Genomic DNA, 18,791 nt, shown 5'->3' on the forward strand with positions numbered 1-18,791 from the left:
TCATCTTAGAGCCCATGGGCTTTGAACCAGAGTGGCACGGTCAGATTTGCAAGAGCAGTCTCTCTGAGGCTGAGTGCGAACTAGATTTGCAGGGTCCGGCCTAGAGCAGAAAAACTAGTTATGCTGTGATTGCAGTTACCCCCGTGAGTAACAAGGAAGGCCTACATTAGCATAGTAGTCATAGGGAATGAATCTAGTAAGATTTAGGGGGCAAACTCAGCCAGCCTTAAAGATTGTTGTCAGGGCTAAGGAAGAGGGCGAAGTTAAAAGTGCCTCCCAGTTGCGAGGTCAGGCAGGATAGTAGATAATGGTACTCTACCTAAGACAGAATATACATCAGTAAGAGCAAGTTTTGGTGCACAATTGAATAGGGGAGATAAGCAAACAATTCAGGATGAGACTTATTTTTAAGATTCCAGTTCTCTATACATTCAACACAATCTCGACCAAAATCTCAGTAATCGTTTTTTTGATAGAAGTTGACAAGCTGATTCTAAAATGTATATAGAAATGCAAAGTGTTTTTTTCTCAAAACACTTCAAAAAAGAACAATGTTAGGCCAGGCGTGGTGGCTCACGCTTGTAATCCCAGCACTTTGGGAGGCCGAGGCGGGTGGATCACCTGAGGTCAGGGGTTTGAGACCAGCCTGGCCAACATGGAGAAACCCCCGTCTCCACTAAAAATACAAAAAGTAGCCAGATGTGATGGCACATGCCTGTAATCCCAGCTACTCGGTAGGCTGAGGCGGGAGAATTGCTTGAACCTGGGAGGCAGAGGTTGTAGTGAGCCCAGATCGCACCACTATACTCCAGACTGGGCAACAGAGTGACACTCCATCTCAAAACAAAAAAACAATAAACAATAAAGAACAAAGTCAGAGGACTTACACTGCCTGATTTCAAGACATACTACAAAGCAACAGTAATGAATTACTTTTAGTGTGAGAGTCTCCAAACAGATCATAAAAATAATAAAGAGCTCAGAAATCTATTCCAATTTGTGTAGTTACCCGATTTTCAACAAAAGCACCAAAGCAATCCAATGGGGAAGGAAAATTCTTTTCAACAAATGGTACTGGGATACTGTGTATCTGTATGGCCAAAAGTGGACCTTGAGTCCTACTTCTATCATACAAAAAATATTAATTCAAAATGGACCATAGGCCAGGCATGGTGACTCACACCTGTAATCACAGCACTTTGGGAGGCCTAGATGGGCGGATCTCTTGAGGCCAGGAGTTGAAGAACAGCCTGGCCAACATGGCAAAACCTATCTCTACTAAAAATACAAAAATTAGCCAGGCATGGTGGCATATGCCTGTAATCCCAGCTACTTAGGAGGCTAAGGCACTGATATTGCTTGAACCTAGGAGGAGGAGGTTGCAGTGAGCTGAGATTGTGCCACTGCATTCCAGCCTGGGTGATAGAACAAGACTCTGTCTCAGGATTAAAAAAAAAAAAAAAAAAAAAGACCATAGACCTAAATATCAAAGTTAAAACCGTGAAGTTTTTGTTTTGTTTTGTTTTTGGAGACAGACTCTCACTCTGTTACCCAGGCTGGAGTGCAGTGGCATGATCTCAGCTCATTGCAATCTCTGTCACCCAAGTTCAAGTGATTCTCCTGCCTCAGCCTCCCAAGTAGCTGGGATTACAGGTGCCCACCACCGTGCCCAGATAATTTTTGTAGTTTTAGTAGAGACGGAGTTTCACCATCTTGGCCAGGCTAGTCTTGAACTCCTGACCTCGTGATCCCCCCACGTTGGCCTCCCAAAGTGCTGGGGTTACAGGCATGATCCACCATGCCTGGCCCATAAAGGCTTTTAGAGGAAAACCTAGGAGGATATCTGTGTGACATAAGGGATAAGCAAAGGTGTCTTCGGTCACAGAAAGCAACAATTGTAAGAGTTGTTAAATTGGATGTCATCAAAATTAAAAACTTCTGATCATCAAAAGACATAATTAAGAAAATAGGAGCTGAGGCCGGGAGCAGTAGCTCACGCCTGTGATCCCAGCACTTTGGGAGGCAGAGGCAGGTGGATCACGAGGTCAGGAGTTTGAGACCAGTCAGACCAATATGGTGAAACCCCGTGTCTACTAAAAATACAAAAATTAGCTGGGCATGGTGGCACGTGCCAGTAGTCCCAGCTACTCGGGAGGCTGAGGCAGCAGAATTGCTTGAACCCAGGAGGCGGAGGCCGCAATAAGCAGAGATTGTGCCACTGCATTCCAGCCTGGACGACAGTGTGAGACTCTGTCTCAAAAAAGAAGAAAAGAAAATAGGGCGGGCACAGTGGCTCATGCCTGTAATCCCAGCACTTTGGGAGGCCGAGGCCAGCGGATCCCCGATGTTGGTTAGACTAGCCTAAACTAGCCCAACATGGAAAAACCCTGCCTCTACTAAAAATACAAAATTAGCTGGGCATGGTGGCGCATGCCTGTAATCTCAGCTATTCGGGAGGCTGAGGCAGGAAAACTGCTTGAACCCTTGAGGCAGAGGTTGCGGTGAGCTGAGATCGTGCCATTGCACTCCAGCCTGGGCAACAAGAGTGAAACTTTGTCTCAAAAAAAAAAAAAAAAAAAGAATAGGAGCTGGGCATGGTGACTTGTGCTTGTAGTCCATGCTACTCAGAAGGCTGAGGCAGGCGGATTGCTAGAGCCCAGGAGTTTCAGGCTGCAATGAGCTATGATGGTGCCACTGCACTGCAGCCTGGGTGACAGAGTGAGACTATCTCTAACAAAAAAGAAGAAAGAAAGAAAATAAAATAGGCAAGCTATACACCAGGAGAAAATATTCACAAAGTATGCGTCTGACAAAGGACTAGTATCCAGGATATATATAAAGAATTCCTACAACTCAATAATATAAAAGCAATCCAATAAAAAGTATATTAGTGTATTAATAACAAGTAGCACATAAAAATGTCCTCTACAGGATTAGTCATTGGGGAAATACAAATAAAAACCACAACCAGCTGTCATTACACACATACCTGAATGGTGAAAGTTAAAAATTCTGACAATACAGTTAAGGATGGAGATGCACTCACACATTGCTGGTGGGTGTGTGAATGAGTACAATCACTTTGGAAAGCTATTTAGAATTATCTACGTACGTTGAACATATGTATCTCCTACGACCCAGCAATTCCACTCCTAAATACACACTCAACAGAAATATGTACAATTGGCCCAGCGTGGCAGCTAACACCTGTAATCCCAGCACTTTGGGAGGCTGAGGTGGGTGGATCACAAGGTCAGGAGTTCAAGACCAGCCTGGCCAACATGGTGAGACCCTGTCTCTACTAAAAATACAAAAATTAGCTGGGCGCGGTGGCAGGTGCCTGTAATCACTTGAACAGGTGTGGCAGGAGAATCACTTGAACCTGTGTGGCAGAGGTTGCAGTGAGCTGAGATTGCACCACTACACTCCAGCCTGGGCGACAGACGTGAGACTCTGTCTCAAAAAAAAAAAAAGAAAAGAAAAGAAAAAGAAATATGTACAGTCCAGCACAGTAGCATGTGCCTGTAGTCCCAGCTTACATGGGAAGCTGAGGCAGGAAGATCACTTGAGGTCAGGAATTTGAGGCTGTAGTGTGCTATGATGGCACCTGTGAATAGCCACCATACTCCACCTGTCTCTAAAATTTTTTTAAAATAAAAAATAAAGAAATGTGTGGCTGGGCATGGTGGTTCATGCCTGTAATCCCAGCACTTTGGGAGGCTGAGGTGGGCAGATCACCTGAGGTCAGGAGTTTGAGACCAGCCTGACCAACATGGTGAAAACCCATCTCTACTAAAAATACAAAAATTAGCCGGTCATGGTGGCGCATGCCTGTAATCCCAGCTACTCCAGAGGCTGAGGCAGGAGAATTGCTTGAACCCAGGAGGCAGAGGTTGCAGTGAGTTGAGATCACACCATTGCTCTCCAGCCTGGGCAACAAGAGCAAAACTGCGCCTCAAAAAAAAAAAAAGAAAAGAAAAAAGGAAAAAGAAAATAAATATGTACAATATGTTCGCCAAAAGACATGTACAAGAATGCTCAAAAGACAGGTACGAGAATGCTCACAATTGCATTATTCATTATAGCCTAGAACTTGAAACAGAAGTCCACCAAACACACTATGGGACATCAGACAATGAATGCTGCACAGCAATGGGTGAGAGCGAACCATTGCTACAGCCAAGAAAGTAGAATCTCACAAGCATAACGGGCTGACGAAGCCAGGTGTCCTGAAGAGCCAATGGCAGATGATTCTACTTATGACAGGCAGAACTGGTCACTGGTGTGCAGGTCAGCCTGGTAGCTTCCTTGGGGGGTGGGCAAGGACAGTGACTGGCAGAGGGCAAGAGGGGGCTTCTGGTCACACTTAGGGCTTGTTTTTGACCTGGGTGGTGGCTTCACGGGAATTCCCACTTATGATCTGTCAAGCTTCTCACATGTAATTTGTTATCTTTCCTGTATATGGTTCATTTTTAAAATAACAGACTTTTAAAAAATTTTCTTTTTAGACAAAGTCTTGCTCTTGATGCCCAGGCTGGAGTGCAATGGTGCGATCTCGGCTCACTACAGCCTCCACTTCCCAGGTTCCAGTGATTCTCCTGCCTCAGCCTCCTGAGTAGCTGGGATTACAGGTGCCTGCCACTGCGCCCGGCTAATTTTTGTAATTTTAGTAGAGACAGGGTTTCGCCATGTTGGCTAGGCTGGTCTCAAACTCCTGATCTCAGGCGATCTGCCCACCTCGGCCTCCCAAAGTGCTGGGATTACAGACGTGAGCCACTGCACCTGGCCAGACTTTATTTTTTAGAGCAGTTTTAGAACTTTGTTCTTCAGAGCAAAATTGAGCAGAAGGTGCTCAAAAGATGTCCCATATATCCGCTACCCCTACACACGCACAGCCTCCCCCACTGTCAACACCATCCACCAGAGTGGCACATGCGCTATAGTTGAGGAACCTACATTGACAAGTCATTATCACCCAAAGCCCACAGTTCACATCAGGTTTCACTCTTGGTGTTGTATATTCTGTGGCTGTGACAAACGTACAATGACATGGATCCACCACTACAGTATCATATGGATCCTCTGTGTCTGCCTATTCATCCCTACCCAACTGAATTTTCAGAGTTTGTTTGTTTGTTTTGTTTTGTTTTGTTTTGTTTTTTGAGACGGAGTCGTACTCTGTCACCCAGGCTGGAGTGCAATGGTGCGATCTCAGCTCACTGCAATTTCCGCCTTCCTGGTTCAAGCGATTCTCCTGCCTCAGCCTCCCGAGTAGCTGGGATTACAGGTGCCTGCCACCACGCCCGGTTAATTTTTGTATTTTTAGTAGACACGGGGTTTTGCCATGTTGCCCAGCCTGGTCTCAAACTCCTGACCTCAAGTGATCTACCCACCTTGGCCTCCCAAACTGCTAGGATTACAGTGCAGTTTTCAACTTAAAAAAGCTATACATAGATAGTACTGTGAAAATAGATGGAATCTTTCTGGGACAATGAAGAAATGAAGCTTCTTAATTTGGAGTTCACAACACTTAGTGGAACCTTCAAACCCCTTCATCATGATATATGAAAAAAATCATATATATGTATTATGTGCACTTATTTTTTCCTGGGAAGAGTGACCAGCAGAGAATCAAAGGAGTCTATGACCCCGGAAAACATTCTGACCCTCTGGTGTGGAGTGAGGGAGCAGTGGGTGAGAATGGAGACTCAGGTCAAGCAGACCTGAAGGACGGTCAGGGAAACAGCACCAGAAAGGAGCCAGGCAGGGAGTGGGCACGGAAGCAGGGAGTGGGCACGGATGCAGGGAGTGGGCACAGATATAGGGAGGGTGGGGGGCACTCTGAGTCATGGAAGTCACAAGAGGGGGTGGCTCCAGAAGAGAAGATCAAAGAAGGAGGAATAGAGCAGGGAGGACTAATCAATATGGCAGAACCCGCTCACTGGGCTCACAAAGGAGAAGAGTGTGGCTTCCAAGGCGGTGGCAGGGGAAGAAACCAGGCTGTGGAGGGCTGAGGAGGGCATGGCGCCCACCCGCACTTGCTTTCCCTAAGTCATGCGGTTTCTTAGCCCTGGGCACTGCATTTTCTCTTCCCAGGGCCCCTCATGCTCTTCCTTCCACTCCTCACATATCTGGATCATTCTAAACTTTCAGGCATTAGACTGGGTGCGGTGGCTCATGCCTGTAATCCTAGCACTTTGGGAGGCTGAGGTGAGTGGATCACCTGAGGTCAGGAGTTTGAGACCAGCCTGACCAACATGGTGAAATCCCATCTCTACTAAAAATACAAAAATTAGCTGGATGGGGTGACAAGCACCTGTAATCTCAGTTCCTTGAGAGGTTGAGGCAAGAAAATCTCTTGAACCTGGGAAGGGGAAGTTGCAGTGAGCCAAAATCACGCCCCTGTGCTCTAGCCTGGGCAACAAGAGTAAAACTCTGTCTCAAAAACAAACAAACAAATAAATAAATAAATAAACAAATTTTCAGGCACTGTTGTTGCTTCAGAAGGAACACTCACTGAAGTACATTTTCTCACTTTCTCTCAGTCTCTCTCTCTCGTTTTTTTTTTTTTTTTTTTTTTTTTTAGATGGAGACTCACTATGTTGCCCATACTGGTCTCAGATGATGTCCCACCCTTCCCCACTTTGGCCTCCCAAAGTGCTAGGATTACAGATGTGAGATCCCATGTCTGGCCTACTCAGTCTCATTGCCTCTTTTTGTCTTCTTCATAGGACTTTAAAAGAATATGTGCACTTCTCATTTTTAGTTACCTATCTGCCTGCCAATTTCCTGCCTTCTGCATTGGAATGTAGGCTTCAGGAGGTCAGCGGCCTTGTCTGCTATGTTTTCCTGGTTCTCCCGATCCATGAGCCTGGTGCACGTGCGGGTAGGTCCTCCCCCGTGGGGGGAGTGCATGTGCGTGCAGGCAGATGCTGACGACTGTGATAAGGCCTCCCTTCCAAGGAGCTGAGATGCTCAGGGAAGGACAGAGATTAGATAATGGCTGATGGGCATCAGGGACCCTGGAGGATGGCGTTAGGACAGAAGGCAATGGTGCATGCTTGCCAGCTGAGGGGAGGGGTCAATCTAATGAGTCTGAAGATAAAAGAAAATGAGGAAATAGTTGATGGGGAGCTGGAGAGGATTCTGTGTCCAAACAGGAGGTGGTAATGACTTTGAACCCCAGGTGCTGCATCCCCTGAGCTAAGAAGAAAGAGGCAACCCTGGGAGAGGGTGACACTGTGATATAACAAAAAATGTAGCCAGGCACAGTGGCTCACGCTGGTAATCCCAGCACTTTAGGATGCTGAGGTGAAAGTGTCATTTGAGGCCAGGAGTTCAAGATCAGCTTAGGCAACATAGTGAGACCTCATCTCTACAAAAAACAAAAAAAAAATTAGGCAGGCATAGTGCCTGTAACCCCAGGTACTCAGAAGGCTGAGGTCCTGTGCTCCAGCCTGGGTCCTGTGTCCAGCCTGGGTCCTGTGTCCCTTGAGTCCTGTGCTCCAGCCTGGGTGACAAAGGGAGACCCTGTCTCAAAAAAAAAAAAAAAGGCTGAGCTAGGCTGGGGTTCTGCTGAAACAAGGCGAGGTACAGAGAAGGAAAGATGCTGATGAGGGGGAGGTTCAAGCAGCCCTGGGGTTCAGCCTCCACTGGAAGAGAAGCAGGGCCAGGAAGAGGTGATGGGGTGGGAGGGAGCAGAGGCGGTATGTGTGTTAAGGGGAAGGCGTGGTGGGAGGCAGGCGTGGGGGATAGAGGTGGGGTCAGAGAGTGGGGTCCTGGTATTCAAGATTTCAGGGGCGGAACAGTTTCAGGTGATGACAAGGTACAGGGTGTGGCACAGGAGTGGGCACCTGAAGGGAGAGAAAAGAGAAGGCCTTGGAGTGGAGGAAGTGAAGCTGCAGAGAGGCGGCCATTCGGTGTCCTCCACGAGGCACTGAAGCCACCCTTCCTGGGCTGGAGCAAAATACCGCTCTAAAGCTAGGTGCCTGAGTACTCACTGCGCGAGGGGGAGTGGGTAGTGGGCATTCATCATTCGTTTCTTCATTCAGGGAAATACTTACTGTTTATTAACTTTACTGCGTGGTGAGCCAGGGAGACGCAAATGCTTCCCTAGTGGATCTGACTGTCTCCCACGACGCCATCATCGCAGACACACACGAGTTTCTCTGGTCCCTTCCTAGGAGGGCCAGAGGGTGTTCAGCAGGATGGCAGGAGCCCTGGGGAGCAGAGGCTTCTACACAAGTGTGGAGGTATCGGGGTCTGGCAGCAGCAGCCTGGAGGGCAGAGACCTGCAGTTCCCCACGGTGTCCTCAGGTGAGGGCCAAGGCAGGGGTGGAGGCAGGTGGATGATGTCACAGGGTCTCTTTACTCCAGAAGATGGCTCCAGGGAGCTGCAGGGCTTTTAGGATCTAGGGAGGACACAGGCAGATTGGGAAGAAGCAGAGATGCCCAGGAAGCAGATGGGAGAGATGGTCTACAACATTGTAGCAGGACTACCCGCAGACAAAACTCCTCAGACACCGAAATAAAGAAGGAAGGGGTTTATTCGGCCAGGGGCATCAGCAAGACTTCTGTCTCAAGAGCCGAGCTCCCCGAGTGGGTAATTCCTGTCCCTTTTAAGGGCTCACAACTCTAAGGGGGTGCGTGTGAGAGGGTGGTGATTGATTGAACAAGCAGCGGGTACGTGACTGGGGGCTGTGTGCACCAGTAATTAGATCGGAACAAAACAAGATGGGGATTTTCATTTTCACAGTGCATTTCTATACAATGTCCGTAATCTATAGATAACAGAACCAATTAGGTCAGGGGTCGATCTACCAGGCCCAGGGCGCGGCGCCGGGCTGTCTGCCTGTGGATTTCATTTCTGCCTTTTAGTTTTTACTTCTTCTTTCTTTGGAGGCAGAAATTGGGCATAAGACAATATGAGGGGTGGTCTCCTCCTTTAACATGACGGCCACCCCATCAAACTCCACACTCTTGGGTAACTTCTGCAATGCACACGAGGCTCAGGCTCGCACCCAACCCAGACCCACAGATGCCTTTGACTCCCCCAAGTGAGTGCACCCCTGTTTCTACTGACATCTCAAAACTCCTACCTTGTATGCTGTCACATGTTGCAATGGCTTCACTCTGCCAATAGACTCAGCAGGCTTCCACCAAACAAGAGACCTGGAGAAAACCAGCGCTGTTATTCCATGGCTTTCATGTGCTTGAGAACCATTATTCCTTCACAACATTCGAATCCAAAATTCCCTATTCTCATAGCGCCCATTTCCCAAGTGTATACACCTTAAAAATGATGTGTGCTGAAAAGAAAAGTTGCTAATTCCTGATGTTGTATTCTGTCCATCTATCAGTGTGCCACTCCCGCCAAATAAATCCTGGGGGAGAGAGAAGGAGGTCACTCACATTAGCATAAATGTTCATAGGTGAAACCAGCAGTTCTAAATGGGACCTTGAAAACCTCTTTAAGAAAATGATGGGGGCCGGGCACGGTGGCTCACGCCTGTAATCCCAGCACTTTGGGAGGCTGAGGTGGGTGGATCACTTGAGCTCAGGAGTTCCAAACCAGCCTGGCCAACATGGTGAAACCCTGTCTTTACTAAAAATACAAAAACTAGCTGGGTGCGGTGGCAGGCACCTATAATCTCAGCTACTAGGGAGGCTGAGGCAGGAGAATCGCTTGAACCAGGGAGGTGGAGGTTGCAGTGAGCTGAGATCGTGCCACTGCACTCCAGCCTGAGCAACAGAGCAAGACTCTGTTTCAAAAAAATAAAAACAGGACAAGTATTCTTTGGAGAATTGGACCTTACTGACCTCTAAAGTTATTAATCACAGTGTGAGTTCTCTGAATTTTAAGTTTCTACCATGTTTACCAGCTATTGGCAAATTAAGTGCTTATTATTTATGGCAATGAGCAATATATTTTTTCCAAATAATTAAACATTTGATATATTTACTAAAGAATTAAAAATCACAATGTCTATCAAAATCATTATAAAAATTTACGTATTAAACAAACATTTGCTGACAACCTACTTTATGCCAGGCACAGTGCCAGGCATTAATATAGAGCTGAGCTGGGAGTGCCCTCTAGTAGCTCCCAGTGCAAGATCAGACAGATGAGGAATCCAGGACTTTGGGATCAGGCACTAAAGCTGTGATAGAGGGATGGGAGATGCCAGGGGCAGAAGCCCCAATGAGGATCAAGAGTGGTTTCAAGGGTAGGTCATGTTTGAGCTGACTTGATTTGTTTTTAATTAAATTTTTTTTAATTACTTTATTTTATTGTTTGAGATGTGGTCTCACTATGTTGTCCAGAGGCTGGTCTCGAACTCATGAACTCAAGCCATCTGTCTGCCTTGGCTTCCCAAAGTGCTGGGATTATAGGTGTGAGCCACCATGCCCGGCCATGTACTCCTGAACTTAAAATAAAAGTTATAAATAGGCTAGGTGCAGTGGCTCATGCCTGTAATCCCAGCACTTTGGGAGGCCAAGGCAGAAGGATTGCTTGACCCCAGAAATTCAAAACCAGCCTAGGCAACATAGGGAGACCCCGCTCCATTGAAAAAATGAAGACATAAGTAGGTTAGCCAGGTGTAGTGATATGCACCTGTATGTGGTCCCATCCACTCAGGAAGCTGAGGTGGGAGGAGGATCCCTTGAGCCCAGAAGGTCGAGGCTGCAGCAGTGAGTCATGATCCTGCCACTGCACTCCATCCTGGGTGACAGAGCAAGGCCCTGTCTCAAACAGACAAACAAACAAAAAGAAAAAAAACCACCCATAAGTAAGGATGGGAAGAGTGATGGGGAGAAGGGGACTAGAATGAGAGGGAGGAACTTGATGGTCTGGAAGTCACCATAAAAAGAAGGGTAGGGGGCGGTATGTCCATACTTCACTGCCCAATACAGTAGCACCAGCCATGTGGTCAATTTAAATTTAAATTAATGCAAATATTAAGGCCGAGCATGGTGGCATGCCCCTGTGGTACCAGCTACTCAGGAGAGGCCTCAGATGGGAGGACCACTTGAGCCTAGGAGGACAAGGCTGCAGTGGGCCGTGATTGCACCACTGCACGGCAGCCTGGGCAACAGAATGAGACCTTGTCTCAAAAAATAAATTAATTGGCCAGGCACGGTGGCTCAAGCCTGTAATTTCAACACTTTGGGAGGCCGAGGTGGGAGGATTGCTCGAGCTCAGGAGTTTGAGACCAGCCTAGGCAATGTGGCAAGACCCCGTCTCTACCAAAAAATATAAAAATAAGCCAGGTGTGGTAGCATGTGCCTATAGTCCCAGCTACTTGGGAGGCTAAGGTGGGAGGATGGGCTTGAGCCTGGGATGCGGAGGTTGCAGTGAGATCACACCACTGCACTCCAGCCTGGGCCACATAGCCAGACTCTGTCTCCAAAATAAATAAATAAATAAAATTAGCTAATTAATGAATTTTAAAAATCAAGTAATGAAAATTAAATGAAACGTAAAACTGTTCCTTAGTTTCTACAGTCTCCTTCAGGTGCACATGTGGCCAGTGGCTTCCGTATTGGGCAGTGCTGTTATAAAACATTCCAGTCATCACTGAGAGTTCTATTGGCCAGTGCTGGTCTAAGCAGAGATTGGAAGCTAGGGGTGGGGATGAGGGGAGTTAGGGCAGAGTGTGGGAGAAGGGCCTGACGTGGTAAGATGGAGCAAGGAGAATTGCCCCAGTGCTGGTAGGTGTGGGGACAGGAAAGAGCCAACCGCTGAGGGGTTCTGAGTAAAACAGTGTCCTCAGGGGAGTGCACAAGGTGGGGAAATTGAAAAAAGTTGGAAGCCAGAGGTTTTGCGGATGAAGGACATGAATGCCAGAGAGCACAGACGTAAGGCGGAAGGTGGAGGAGGGACTGGAAGAGAGACAGAAGAGGGGGTGTGCTGAGCCACATGGAGATCAGAGTGAGCAGGGGAGGATGACCTCGGAGCCTGTGGCTTCCTGAACTGTCCTCTAGGCAGAGTGGGGCCAGGCTGGGAGCTGGGGGTGGGAACAGGACCGCCCTTCTCACTTCTACTAATAGAAGCCTGCCAAAGGGATTTTCCTGTTGTTGGTTGATAACTTTTAATTTTAACATCATTTATTTTCTTTTTCTTTTTCTTTTCTTTTGAGACAGGGTCTGGCTCTGTCACCCAGGCTGGAGTGCGGTGACGTGATCTCGGCTCGCTGCAACTTCAACCTCCCGGGCTCAAGTGATTCTCCCACCTCAGCCTCCTGAGTAACTGAGACTACAGGCATGCACCACTACACCCCGCTAATTTTTTGCATTTTTTGTAGAGATGAGGTCTTGCCATATTGCCCAGGCCAGTCTCGAACTCCTGGCCTCAAGTGATCTGCCCACTTCGTCCTTCTGAAGTGCTGAAATTACAGGTGCAAGCCACTATACCCAGTCTCGTTAATTTCAGCCTTACAGTAAAGTTGTAAGACTAGCACAAGGAACTTCCATAGACAGATATGTATATATGATAGGGCTACTATATTGTCATGTAATATATATTACATAGTTTTCTATATCACCTAATATATACTTACAATATGTACTATATATTATATAATGACATAATTATATGTATAAAATATTTGAGAGTAAATTGTATCTGTTAACTTTCTTCTAATCCTAGCCTGGAAGCCACTCATTTCTCCAAGGTCCCTTGGTTTCTTTTAGTGGATAGTGGTATTAGAAACTAACATCTGGACTACTGATATATTCAGTGCTGCTGGTAAATCGTTGCTTCTGAGGTCTCACAGCAAACAGAGCTAGTAAATGGTTTAATTTTTTTTTTCTCTCTCTCTCCCTTCATCTACCTGTCTTAAAATCTAGGAGTTTAGACTAGTACCTCAAGTTTCAGTCCAGTGACACAGAATTTATTCTAGTTTTCTCCTTTCCCATATTTGGTTTGGGATTTCATTTTTATTTTTCAGAGAGGAGGTCTTGCACTGTCACCTAGCCTGGAGTGCAATGATGCAATCATAGCTCACTGCAGCTTCAGACTCCTGGGCTTAAGTGATACTCTTGTACTTAGCCTCCTGAGTAGCTAGGAATACTGGTGCAAGCCACTGCACCTGGCTAATTTTTATTTTTTGTAGAGATGGGGTCTCACTATGTTACTGAGGCTGGCCTTGAACTCATGGCCTCAAGTGAACCTCCCACCTTGGCCTCCCAAAGCACTCGGATTATAGAGAATTGGAATCTCTCTCTCTCTCTTTTTTTTTTTTCTTTTTGAGACGGAGTTTCGCTCTTGTTGCCCAGACTGGAGTACAATGGCACATTCTCGGCTCACTGTAACCTCCACCTCCCAGGTTCAAACGATTCTCCTGCCTCAGCCTTGCTAGTAGCTGGGATTACAGGCGCCTGCCATCCCTGGCTAATTTTTTTTATTTTTAGTAGAGACTGTTTTGGCCATAGTAACCATGTTGGCCAGGCTGGTCTCTAACTCCTGGCCTCAAGTGATCCTCGCGCCTTGGCCTCCCCAAGTGCTGGAATTACAAGCGTGAGCCACTGCACCTGGCCTGAGAATTAGAATCTTGATTTTGAATTTTCTGCTTAAAATTTAATGATCAGGCTGGTCATGGTGGCTTATACCTGTAATCCCAGCACTTTGGGAAGACAAGGCAGGTGGATCACCTGAGGTCAGGAGGGCGAGACCAGCCTGGCCAACATGGCAAAACCCTGCCGCTACAAAAAATACAAAATTATCCAGACATGGTGTCAGGAGCCTGTAATCCCAGCTACTCAGGAGTCTGAGGCAGGAAAATCACTTGAGCACGGGAGGCAGAGGTTGCAGTGAGCCGAGATGGTGCCGCTACACTCCAGCCTGGGTGATGGAGCAAGACTGCATCTCAAAAAAAAAAAAAAAAAAAGTTAATGATCATTTATTTTTTTAATTAATTAGTTAATTTTTAAAGAGGGGTGGGGTTTTAAATAGGGGTGGGGTTTTGCCACATTGCTCAGGCTGGTCTCAAAGTCTTTCCACCTCAGTCTCCCAAAATGCTGAGATTAAATGATCACTTATGTCATTTAATATTCCTCTAAAATGTTTTTAATGACAGCCTGATTATAAAATTACTAATTTGTTCAATCCTCTTTTGTTGGACATATGTGTTGCTTCCAATTTTCAATCTTTCTTTTTTTTCTTTTGAGATGGAGTCTGGCTCTGTGCCCCAGGCTGAAGTGCAGTGGCGCGATCTTGGCTCACTGCAAGCTCCGCCTCCCGGGTTCACGCCATTCTCCTGCCTCAGCCTCCCGAGTAGCTGGGGCTACAGGTGCCGGCCACCGTGCCTGGCTAATTTTTTGTATTTTTTAGTACAGACGGGGTTTCACCGTGTTAGCCAGGATTGTTTTGATCTCCTGACCTCGTGATCCGCCCGCCTCGGCCTCCCAAAGTGCTGGGATTACAGGCATGAGCCACCATGCCCGGCCCCAATTTTCAATCTTATAAACATAATTGAATGGCTACAGATGTCGCTCATCCATAACATAGATACCCAATACTTAAATATACAGTGTTATATTTTCACGTCTCTTTCAAATCATGTAATAGTTCTAAAAGAGATAGATCTAAGAGCAAAAACATTTACACTCAGCTTCCTCTGATTCTCCAGACATCCTCCAGCATGGAAGCTCCTTGCTTGAAGTGCAGTGATTCAAAATATATTGTCTATTTGCACTACGAACTTGGCAGTGAACAGAGTGCCTTCCTGAAGCCTGTAATCTAAATAAAATGATGGGAGCACTTACTGTGAGCACACCAGGCTCAGTCATGCTCAGACATTTTGCAAGCATTATCTCATTCCATTTTCATCACAATTCTCCAACTTGAACTTGAAGTCCCCATTTTCGAAACTGGGGTATTGAAAGATTGGGTGACTTGGAAAGGGGGCAGCTTATAAGTGGCAGAACTGAGACTTGAGGTCAGATCATTTTGATTCCAAAGCCAGAGTTCAAAACTCTTGCAGAGGGCTCTTGGCTGCAGCCCAAAGACTCTTCCCTAAGCACCAGCCACACTCCTTCCCTTTTTCTCTTCTTCCTCCAGCTCAGGACTCTTGAGGCCAGGGACCTCTCCTATTCCCTGTGGTACTTCCCAGATGTAGTTAACCTATCACGTAGGCAACTCCATCAAAGATAGGTTGAAAGTGACTGAATGCAGGAGTGGCAATGTGCCATATATTTATAATAGGGCAAAATTCGTATCTTCCCAAAGAACCCTGTGAGGAGAAAAAGGAACTTGGAAGTGAGAAATAAAAGAAGGAAAAGAAGCAAAGATGAATGGAGCTTCTTAAAGTAGCAAATGCTAATAGCACGCCATTGCCAATTGCTTAATATGCACTGTTCACTCTGCCATATCATTTAATTCCCAGGAAAACCTTATGAGACAGGGTTGTTTTTGTTTTTGTTTTTTTTTTTTTTTTTTTTTTTTTTTGTTTTTTTGTTTTTTGAGACAGTTTCGCTCTTGTTGCCCAGGTTAGAGTGCAAGGGTGCTATCTTGGCTCACTGCAGCCTCCACCTCCTGGGTTCAAGTGATTCTCCTGCCTCAGCCTCCCAAGTAGCTGGGATTACAGGCAAGTGCCACCATGCCCAGCTAATTTTGTAATTTTAGTAGAGATGGGGTTTCTCCATGTTTGTCAGGCTGGTCTCAAAGTCCTGACTTCAGGTGATCTGTCTGCCTTGGCCTCCCACGGTGCTGGGATTACAGGCATGAGCCACCATGCTTGGCCAACAGGTACTGTTATTAACCACAGTTTACAGCCCACCAAAAAGTCCACTGATGTTAAGAGACTTATGTAGGCCAGTTATAGTGGCTCAGACTTGTAATTCCAGCACTTTGGGAGGCTGAGGTGGGCGGATCACCTGAGTTCAGGAGTTCGACATTAGCCTGGCCAGCATGGTGAAACCTTGTCTCTACCAAAAACACAAAAATTAGCTGTGCATGGTGGCTGGTGCCTGTAAACCCAGCTACTCAAGAGGCTGAAGCAGGAGAATCACTTGAACCCTGGAGGTGGAGATTGCAGTGAGCCAAGATCGCGCCACTGTACTCCAGCCTGGGCAACAGAGCCAGATTCTGTCAAAAACAAACAAACAAACAAACAAACAAACAAACCCATAAACCTGTTGTGCCAGCTACTCAGGAGGCTGAGGCATGAGAATTGCTTGAACCCAGAAGGTGGTAGTTTCAGTGAGCTGAGATCGCACCACTGCACTCCAGCCTGGGCGACAGACCAGACTCAGTCTCAAAAACAAACGAACGAACGAACAAATGCAATTACACGCTGAGCGCTAGTAACTATGTCTTTGCATGGGGCCTAGAGGGGTGGTTTAGAGCTTGTAATGCCAGAGACACTTGGAGGTAGAAGAATGAAGTTCAAGACCTGGTTCTACCACTAAGTGTGCTTTGATCAGCTCACTTAATCTCCTTGAGCCTGCTTCCTCATCTGTGAAATGAGGATCATGTCCTTCCTGGTATGTCTACAACTCGTGTGTATGCACATATCACATCCTGCTTAGTGTTTTGTATTCATACCTTAGTGAGTTGGAACCGCTCGGTATTCTGTTTATCAAACTTGCTTTGCTCTACTACTAGTATGAAAACACTGATTTATTTTTGCACGCCCCACAGTGCCTGGCAAATATTGTGGGTAAAAAAAAAAAAAAAAAAAAAAAAAAAACTTGTTAGATGAGGAAGTGAACATAGGTGACTTCTCCTCGTCTGTGTACACTAGGACAAATCCTGAGAATTCCCTGGCCTTAATTTCTCTGACCAAACCGATGACAATCGTAACAATGGCTGTCCTAAAATCACAAAGACTTTTTGGGTGAAAGAGAAAATACAGATGAGAGAACTTTGGGCCCTGAAGAAGGATGGTAGATGATTTTGAGAGATTATTACAATGTGCCGCACTTAATGTGTAAAACCCTAAGGAAACCTAAGAAAGCTGGAGAGCGAGAAGTGAGGGGAGCTCTTATTCAGTTGCTCTCATCAGAAATGCTGTTCCGTCTTATCCTCATAATAAGCCTAAACAGTGGGCATACTCTCTCTCCTTTTTTCTCAGCTGGGAAACCTGAAACATAGCAAGTGTAAGCGGCTTTTCCGACTGTCTGATCTCAAAGCCTAATCTGTTTCTACAGCACCGTATTGACTCACAAGAGACAATTCTACTTAAGTTTTTCTGTACTATAGATCTGTTCCCATAGAAACACTCCCAGGGGTCTTCTCAGCAAAACCCCGAACAACCCACGTGAGCTGATTGAGATTCAAGGATATCTGGGCTGATTTGGAAAGAGCATCATCTTTGGATGGCTATGAAGTAATAAAGAAGTTCAAAATACGTCAGCTGGGAGTGGCCAGAGGACAACAGACTAATGAGGCCAGGCTCGCCCTTCTGGTTCCCAAACCTGACGGGACTGTTCAATGTTGCACAGACTTCAGCTGGTTCAGTGCACCACCAGTGCCAACTGCAGAAACATTTCAGAAATAACTAACCAAAGTCAAATTCATAATAAGCTAGAGATGACTCAAGGCTTCTAGCATTTCCTCCCCAGCCTTTATTCCTGGGAAGAGATGGTATTCATTATGACCTGGGTACTATATTTTTTATAACCTGGGGAGTATTTTAAAAGCAGTGATTAAGGCACATAAAATTTTAAGTCTTTTAGCAGCAGATTTCAGAGACTTAAAGTTGTATAGGGAGGGGACATACAATGGGTTGCTAAATGGTGCTTCAGGTTGAAACATGGTTACTTTCCTTATAGAGTGTAAATGCTAAATAACACTCTTCTAATATACCAAGGGAGCAGGTTCCAGAACTTTTGGTTGTTTTCTACCTACTTATCTGTGTTAAAGGCTGATCTTTGTGAGAGAAAAATACAAGTGAGCTCAAAACTGATAAGCACATATGTGGTTGCCTTTGAGAATTGCAAATCAAACAACCTCTTGGACAAGATTCCCCCCGACCTGCCTTGCCACCTTTTCAAGATATAAGTTGTTCAACAAGGCGTCTTTATTTGGCTTCAAAATCTTACTCAAGTTCTGAGCTGTGGTAAACTCTGATGACATTGGATTATCCTTTACTGATAAGATACATTTGATAACTTTTTTGATCTTTGGAAAGCAAACAGCAGAATGCCAAGCTTTATGAATAATATATAATCTCAATCATGCAAAGAAGTCTGCATCTATATAAGAATATGCATTAAACGGTAACAAAGAATTTAAATGTTAACAGCAGCGAATTATGAAATTACAAGTCATTTTTATTTTCTTCTTTAAACTTCTCTGTTTGCCAAATTCTTTTTAAAAATCAAAGAAATTTCAAGCTCATTCTTGTTGGAGAAAATAAAAGAGAGTTACCTTTATAAGCAGAAAAAAAAGTTATTTGAAAAATGTCAAGCTACCCCTGCAGCAGTAGACATCATCCATTATAAATTCAGCTTAAGAAACTTAAGATGTGAAAGACCAGAAAGATTTTAGATTTTGAGTAGGAAGATTTTGAGGAAGACAAGGAACACTGTAGATCCTTATTATTTTCTTAATCAGATGATGTTCAGAAGTTATTTGTGTGCTGTTGTTTTAGTTTAGTTTTGTTTTGTTTTCTGTTTTTGGAGACGGAGTCTTGTTCTGTCACTCAGGCTGGAATACAGTGACATGGTCTTGACTCACTGTAACCTCTGCCTCTTGGGTTCAAGCAATTCTTGTGCCTCAGTCTCCCTAGCAGCTGAGACTACAGGTGCGTACCACCATGTCCAGCTAGTTTTTTGTTGTTTATTTT

At 45.6% G+C, this 18,791-nt stretch overlaps 1 protein-coding gene across 1 annotated transcript in view; it reads right to left on the minus strand.

The window, feature by feature from the left end:
• LOC115894179 (collagen alpha-1(I) chain-like) overlaps positions 1 to 18,791 on the minus strand; it is a 33,868-nt gene that overhangs the window by 12,461 nt on the left and 2,616 nt on the right. Inside the window, exons 3-4 of the mRNA XM_030920529.1 lie at positions 9,099 to 9,171; positions 8,372 to 8,411 (exon numbers count right to left, since the gene is read on the minus strand). Coding sequence (XP_030776389.1) covers positions 8,372 to 8,411; positions 9,099 to 9,171 — 113 coding nt within the window. The remainder of the gene's footprint in view (positions 1 to 8,371; positions 8,412 to 9,098; positions 9,172 to 18,791) is intronic.

This window comes from Rhinopithecus roxellana, chromosome 17 (assembly GCF_007565055.1).
Source record: "Rhinopithecus roxellana isolate Shanxi Qingling chromosome 17, ASM756505v1, whole genome shotgun sequence".
In the NCBI taxonomy this organism is placed as follows: Eukaryota; Metazoa; Chordata; class Mammalia; order Primates; family Cercopithecidae; genus Rhinopithecus; species Rhinopithecus roxellana.